Source organism: Engystomops pustulosus, chromosome 10 (assembly GCF_040894005.1).
Source record: "Engystomops pustulosus chromosome 10, aEngPut4.maternal, whole genome shotgun sequence".
Taxonomy (NCBI): Eukaryota; Metazoa; Chordata; class Amphibia; order Anura; family Leptodactylidae; genus Engystomops; species Engystomops pustulosus.
The window spans coordinates 47,507,373-47,515,774 of NC_092420.1; the positions used below are offsets into that span (position 1 = coordinate 47,507,373).

Below are 8,402 nucleotides of genomic sequence, written 5' to 3' on the forward strand. Positions count from 1 at the left end.
ACGCAATTTACCTAATCTATCTCACATAATGAAACTTATATATAAAAGTGAAAATCATCAACACGTAAAAGTAATTGTTTGCCTTGGCAACATGTCTACTAATTGTCTTGACCAGATTTTATACAAGAGACCCATTAGGGCACATTTACTAAAAACGGTGCAATGTGCAGTTTTCCTGTGTAGTGTGCAGAGAGTGTCAGATTCATGATTTTTCAAGAATTCAAGAATCTGGCACTCCCTGCACTGCCTTGACAGAGTGCACCAACTTTTTTCGGTGCACCTTTAACATGGGGCGTGCAACACACTTCTTTTGGGCTTTGCACGTGGTGCACAGCCGACACCCTCCTGAACCTGAACACCCATTTCAATGACAAAATTTGTGTTCCCCAGAAGCCAACCCATCCCCCAGAAGCTGGAAGTTCTAATCCTACTTCTAGCAAGTCATGTGACCAAATTGCTTCCAACCGTTACAAAGAAACAGTAGCAGGGTAAGTATGTGAGACCCCATAAGGCAGTTGCCCCCAACCTTTTTTTGCCCAGGGACCAGCTGTAAACATAAATTTTCTCCAGGGACCAGTGGGTTGGGGGGAATGCTGTCTGGTGTAATTTTCGCGCCTAAGATCGACGCGTATTCGACGCTATCGCGTCTTAGACTAAGACGCGATAGCGTCGAAACGCGTCAATCTTAGGCGCTTGTGTGTCATTCCCCATGTGCACATGTTTTATTGAATAAAGGATTTTTTGCCATTTAAACATCATACCTACGTGGGACTTGGAGTGCTGCCGCTTACCACAGTTTTTGTTGCTAAATTCAAGAGTTTCTCAGTCAAGAATCCAGTGGCAGGCACCACCACAAGAACGCTTTGGAGGAGAAAATTCGGGTGATTGGGTGAGCGAATCTAATCTCTATTTTTTTTTTACGTGAAATATTTGAAATGACCCGAAAAAAAGAGAATGGGAAGGCACTTCAATTCTCATTTGGAGCCCAGTAATCAGATGTGGACACTTTTATTATGGCATTAAACAGCGATCCGTTTCAGCTCCGGACCAGAGCTTTCTTTAGGCATCTTGCCCCTCATCCCTGGTATTTTTAAGGATCAAAAATTGGCATACTAAAATATCCAAATAGGTTATGCTTGCCTAACTGAGTTCTGGGAGCATCTAACCCGGTGGCTACGCACCTTCCTAAACCTTTGAAACTAAACAATGGACTTAGGAAGTACATTTATATGTAATTCCACTTCTATGTGATATAGGAAAGGTGAACGGTACCTTTAGGAGGTGTATCCGGGTCCTCCGGGTCACCTAAAGTTTCTATTGTCTTTTTTGGATTTTTATCTTTGTCATCAGAATTTGGCTCTGGTAAAAGAAAAAAGTAGGCATGCAACAATGATTATTGATTTATGCAAGATGCTTGTGCATTGATGGGTTCATTGCATGCTGCATTTATGATTCATAATACAGGCCCACATTTATTAAAGTGTTTACCGCCAGTTTTCTGTCTGACTTTATACTGGAAAGAATATGCGGATGAACTGTGTTCAACAACACAGAAATAATTTGCACCCAACGGGGCATGTTAGTGCTCAGTCGGATTGTGCCACATTTATTAGTGATGCAGGCCACAATTCTGCAGCATGAACAAAGTGCACCAAAACAAAAAATGGTACACACTTCCCAAGCAGTACAGAGTGCACCAGAACTCTGCAACACTCCAAAGGCAAACTGCACTAGCTTTGATAAATGTGGACCACAATGTGATAAATGGTTTCCTAAAGAGAGAGCAGAACAATAACATTTTCATATTTTCATTTTTCCAGACCTGGTGGAGACCACCAACCATGTTAGAGGGAGCAGAACAAACAAAACTGGAAGTAGCATTGAAGTGATAAGTTGTGGTGTGGTAAGGACCAGGGACGGTAGAGGGGATTATTTAGGAAGAAGAATATATAATTCATCAATATAATTCTTTGAGCGTATACAATTCTAAATTCTGTGTAGTTGCTTTCTAAAGTGCAGCCTTGCTTGGTCTTATGATCTTGCTTATGTTGTAAAGTGAAGCAAAGTGTAACCTATTCCTGCACCTGGGCGTAATAGTCCGTGCACCGATTTTAAAGGACATCGCTGAGGTGAGATGAAAAGATACTCTTTTTTTTCCTCCCTTTTTCTCCATAATAGTATGTCCCTGCGGTAAGATACTTCCTTCACCGGGATGTGCTAATACATGCAGCTTCTGGCATCAGCTCACAAATGGAACCGGCACCAAAAGTAGTGGGGGTCAACTGTATATCACAGCAGACACCTTAAATCAGAAAAATGTGAGTGTTAACCCCTTACCCGCAGAGTGTAAGGGTCTTCCCCCTAGGGATTGGTTCCCCTGAGCCTCTTACCAGAACATCCGATCCTCTTCAGGGTAGCCCACAGGGCTTCCCGATCTCTTCTACAGTCAGATCCCTACCAATTCTGACCCCTTCCGGGTCTGACTGTAATCTGTTTGTGTCTGCATGCCAGACAGTTTGCGCTGCACTACAAGACAATAGTATTGTAGTGCAGTGTCTTGGACTTGAACCAGCGATCAGATAATCTCTTGTTCAAGTCAAAGTTTGTATTAAGTAAAAAAAAAAAAAAAAAGTTTAAAACTTTGAAACAAATAAAAAATAAATAAAGTATAAGCCCCCTAATATAACACATTCCCATACAAACATTTAAAGGAAATATACCATCAGATTACCTGATGATGGATGAATATTACATACATCCCGTATATATTGGCCTCCATCACATTCTAGCCCATGGGCCAATAACCTGGGCCAGGTTGTGGCAATTCAGAGCCAACCATCCTAAGCCACCAATCTCTTACCTTAATATGAAGGTTTCCGAGCATTTTATTGGTATTGTTTGTGTTAACTTTTACTGTTCTTTAGCTTCTTTTGTCAGAGTACTCCCAGCACCCAGCTTCTAAACCCCCTATTAGATTGCTACTCAGAACATTCCCCCCACTCACAAAAGTCTATAAAGTCAGCGATATCAGCCATTCGTGAGTCCAGGTTATTAGACTCATGGAGACTTCTAAATAATGACACAAAAGATTTTTCTCATTACTCCCAGGCACATAAAAACTTCCAAAGATTAGACAAAATCTCTCACTATTAACCCTGAGATCATTAGTTCTGTTATAATAAGGCCAACCACACTATCAGACCATGCACCGGTTTCAGTGGTTTTCCCCAGCTACTGGTGTCTCAACAAAACTTCATTAGATGATGACACCTGTCACGTCGAGGGCGCCGCCGCCTCGTCACGTGACGTGGGGTGCAACTGTACGGGTTAATTTAGCCTACTCAAACTTGCGCTCACCTTTCACTCAGGACACAAATTGAGCCTAAATCGCACCTCATACAGCTCCAGCACCAGATCCGCTGCCACCACTTATTGCATTTATACTGGGACCAATAAGTACCCCACTCTACATCAACTCTTGCTCTCAAGCAGTCACCTTGTCACACCACTAGACATGCACACTCAGCACTCTAGCAGTCACACAGCTAACCACACTTCACAAGGCTATGAGTTCGCAGAGCATACCGGGACCAAAATAAAGTGAAAATCTTTAATTACAAAAAGTTGGTCAGTGAATAAAAAGGATATTAAAAACAAAAGAATTACAAAATAAAATGAGACACAACACGGCAAAACAGTTATAAAATAAAAAGGGAGAAAAATAACAGAAACTTACAAACTTAAAGTAAATCCTGATCCCTAGAGGTGGGAGAAATAAGGAAGACACTCAGCTTGTCAAGCAGCCCCCAAAATGTGAACACCATTTCCTGGATTTCATATTGTTTTATATCTTCTCAGTTTGGTTCAGGTTTCAGAACCTCCCATTCATTAATTAGTCCACAGGGTCATTCAGGATTGGGCAAAGTGTTAATGAGGGGGAGAGTCCAGGAATATTAAAGTTCTTTGTTTCCAAATTGCTAGATGCAGGGATGGGGGTAGATGCACAGAAGAGGTCACCAAATGGCTTTTGAGGTCACCACAGAACATTCTGCAGGTCAGAGTTTATCAGGTTGTAAGGATCTCCAGGATGTTGTAAAGGAGACCTGGATGCTTCAATAGATGCCATATATTTCCACAAAGTATGCAATTGCCCTGTAGTTAAACCCATCTTATACATTCACGATTAATATCTCCTTGACAACACCCAAGTAAAAAATTGGCTGAGAAACGAAAATGATTTTTTAAAAGAAAAATGGCTCTAGACACTACACAAGAGATCTCATGGGAGTTCCATAAACCACTAGTTAGGGGAAAATTGATATCCTGGGGGTGTGGCTCAAGAAACAAAGGAATAAAAACTTCATGATCTACTTAATTATATATCCGTGCTAGAAAGGATATCCAAAAGAACTAGAGTTGAAGCTTATTTCCAAAAACTACATGAGAAGAGGAGAGAGCTCTTAAACACTTTAAAAGTAAGATCTGCTAGACAATATCAGTATGCAGAATTCAACTTCTATGGGCACAGGGACAAGTGAAATAAGCTAGTGTCTTACCTGATGAAGAAAGAGAGGGAGACAGCATTTATTGAAAAAATTGGAACGAGAGTGATATAACTAACTAACTAACTAGAACTAACAAGATAGCTTAAACCTTTTGAGCTTTCTACCACAGTTTATATAACTTGGAAGATGGCGTCACTAAGTTTCCCTTAGACAAAAATGTAGTAACTACAGACATCCTAGGCAAACTAACCCTCCCCAACCTTAATCTGAATGCTCATAAAGATTTGCTACAACCAGTCACAGATAAAGAGCTAAGAGATATAATAGCATCAATCCCTCTAGGCAAAAGCCCCTGACCAGACAGTTTACCAATAGGGTATTATAAAAAATTTGCAAATGTACTAATACCACACATGACCAATTGGTGCAATGATTTACTCCAAGCGGGCAAACTACATCCTCAGGCTCTTTCAGCCAACTGGGCAAAGCTCTTAGCAAAGAGATAGGGGCAAATTTACTTACCTGGTCCTGTTGCGATCCCAGATTTGGACGGTCAGACGAAAATGAATTCCGGCGCGATTCACGTAGCTCGTGAGCCCAAGTTCCTGCATCCGTCGCTTCCCCACAGATGTCTGCCGGACTTCACCTTCTTCTTCCTGGTGCTTGTAAGTGCGTGTAGTCCGAATCCATTGTGTTGTCCGATGGCCCGCCCCCCTGATTTGTGTCATGTGAAAGCCGGCGCCAATGCGCCAAACTCCGATCTCATGCGACACAATCCCAGGGGCGATGCGGCGCAAAATGGAAATTGTCGGGAAACTCAATGAAAATGCGCTCCGTGGACCTTTAGTAAATTAGCCCCATTGAGTAAATACCTTCCTTCACTTTTAAATGAAGTACAGACTGGTTTTGTCCCCGGCAGGGAGGGTAATCACAACTCCACAAGGGTCAATAATGCTATCCACCACGCAACACAAGAAAATCTTGTTAACTCTTCTCGGCATAGACAAGGCATACATGGAAGCAGCTCTTAGTTATTTCAGAATACCATCCCAATAAGGCAATTATGACTTTGTTCTATGAAGACAACTATGCACTACTATACATTGTTAAACCAACATTAGTTTATTTATAACAATATGAACAAGTTAAAATTGTTAAAGTATAGTGTTGACCCTGGATACTTGTAATATATGTCTATGCAGTCACAGAATATAAACAATAAAGTTTCTGTTACCACTAACTTGTCAACCTACAAAGATGGTAAATATTTAAGTGCAATAATATCAATTGAGATAAATATAAAATAATACAATTGATTCACCAGGCCAGAATATTTATTTAATGTTATAAAGCTGAACGACAGTTGGTAATGCCATTTACTGCTTCATTCACATAGTGAACATAACATTTCACTCCAATGTGTTTTTGTTTATATTAAGCTCATATGGCCAACACAATGCCCCACTTCAATATGGCCAAAATAATGTCCCACTTCAATATGTACTTGCTTCTTAGCATAGATTTCTGTCAGGCATTGTTACTGAAATAGTGCCCAAGCATAATATTAATATATAATAAAACAATCTGTCCTATTTATATAGTTCAGATGAATCTCTGGGCGAAGGATAGTATATATGAATCATGTAACAGATGTTATTAGTTACCTGCACCTTCTACTGTCTGAGTTGCTAAGTATGGCATGAAGATGAATATTCCGCTATAGCCAAAGGACGTTGGAAGCTCTTGTCTTCTCTTCTTTCTGCGCGCCACAGACTGTGCATATGTTGGTTTACACTATGAGAGTCGGGTCCAAGTACTGTGCTGCAGCTATGTTGTTACACTGAAGCTGACTTCCTAAGGATTTTTGCTGGTACTGTCAGCTGGATATTCACCGGCACCAGGGAAGCGGTAGTGATATGTTTAAAATATGTGGTAGCTCTTTGTTAGACCGACTGTTGATACTGCAATATTGTGGTAAATTCTAGAAGCGTATCGAGGTATCTAACCCCTTTCTCAATAGCTGTGTTATTCCAGGATTTGGCCTGGTATTTAAGCTATATAGTGGTACAAAGCCATTCCCGGATTTATATCAGCCCCATTTACACTCACCGGCCACTTTATTAGGTACACAATGCTAGTAACGGGTTGGACCCCCTTTTGCCTTCAGAACTGCCTCAATTCTTCGTGGCATAGATTCAACAAGGTGCTGGAAGCATTACTCAGAGATTTTGGTCCATATTGACATGATGGCATCACACAGTTGCCGCAGATTTGTCGGCTGCACATCCATGATGCGAATCTCCCGTTCCACCACATCACAAAGATGCTCTATTAGATTGAGATCTGGTGACTGTGGAGGCCATTTGAGTACAGTGAACTCATTGTCATGTTCAAGAAACCAGTCTGAGATGATTACAGCTTTATGACATGGCACATTATCCTGCTGAAAGTAGCCATCAGATGTTGGGTACATTGTGGTCATAAAGTGATGGACATGGTCGGAAACAATACTCAGGTAGGCTGTGGCGTTGCAACGATGCTCAATTGGTACCAAGGGGCATAAAGAGTGCCAAGAAAATATTCCCCACACCATGACACCACCACCACCAGCCTGAACCATTGATACAAGGCAGGATGGATTCATGCTTTCATGTTGTTGACGCCAAATTCTGACCCTACCATCCGAATGTCGCGGCAGAAATCGAGACTCATCAGACCAGGCAACGTTTTTCCAATCTTCTACTGTCCAATTTCGATGAGCTTGTGCAAATTTTAGCCTCACTTTCCTGTTCTTAGCTGAAAGTAGTGGCACCCGGTATGGTCTTCTGCTGCTGTAGCCCATCTGCCTCAAAGTTCAACGTACTGTGCGTTCAGAGATGCTCTTCTGCCTACCTTGGTTGTAACGGGTGGCGATTTGAGTCACTGTTGCCTTTCTATCAGCTCGAACCAGTCTGCCCATTCTCCTCTGCCCTCTGGCATCAACAAGGCATTTCTGCCCACAGAACTGCCGCTCACTGGATGTTTTTTCTTTTTTGGACCATTCTCTGTAAACCCTAGAGATGGTTGTGTGTGAAAATCCCAGTAGATCAGCAGTTTCTGAAATACTCAGACCAGCCCTTCTGGCACCAACAACCATGCCACGTTCAAAGGCACTCAAATCACCTTTCTTCCCCATACTGATGCTCGGTTTGAACTGCAGGAGATTGTCTTGACCATGTATACATGCCTAAATGCACTGAGTTGCCGCTATGTGATTGGCTGATTAGAAATTAAGTGTTAACGAGCAGTTGGACAGGTGTACCTAATAAAGTGGCCGGTGAGTGTATATTAGCTATCTTCTGATATACAAATCATGTAAAATTAAGTGCAATATGCAAACACGCATACAAAATATAAAATAATATAATAAATCATTTAAGCTAAACAGAAACTAGTATGGACTAATATATAAATACTAGAACTTTAGGATGATGTAATTTATTGGCTGACGCCGTGGCATATGCACCGTGAGGGAACATGAAGACTGAGCCGGAGCTGAAGACAGAAGAGGACCTGCGAGGGCTTCAGAAAGGTGAGTACAGAGTTTTTTGAGGTTTTTTTTAGGCTGGGCAGGGGGCTGCTGGCTATCTACAAGGGGACACACACTGGCTAAATACTGGGGGGCAGACACTGGCTACATACAAGGGGGCTGCTGGCTATATACTAGGGGGATGCTGGCTATATACTGGGGGATGTGGGCTGCTGGCTATATACTGGGGCAGTATATACAAGACTGGCTATATACTTGGGGCAGGTGCTGTCAATTTACTAGGGAGGCTTTGACCAATGCATTTCCAATCCTAGGCTTATACTTGAGTCAATAGGTTTTCCCAGCTTATACTCTAGTCTGGTTATACT

The 8,402-nt window shown here is 41.8% G+C and overlaps 1 protein-coding gene across 28 annotated transcripts in view; it reads right to left on the minus strand.

The window, feature by feature from the left end:
* The window catches only part of PRG4 (proteoglycan 4), a 138,805-nt gene that overhangs the window by 73,989 nt on the left and 56,414 nt on the right, over nt 1-8,402 (minus strand). For 23 of the 28 annotated variants that reach the window (XM_072128211.1, XM_072128208.1, XM_072128214.1 and 20 more), the window contains one exon: nt 1,273-1,359. The exons of the other annotated variants lie outside the window; for them this stretch is intronic. In XM_072128211.1, the coding sequence (XP_071984312.1) occupies nt 1,273-1,359 (87 nt within the window). The remainder of the gene's footprint in view (nt 1-1,272; nt 1,360-8,402) is intronic. 28 annotated transcript variants of the gene reach the window in all.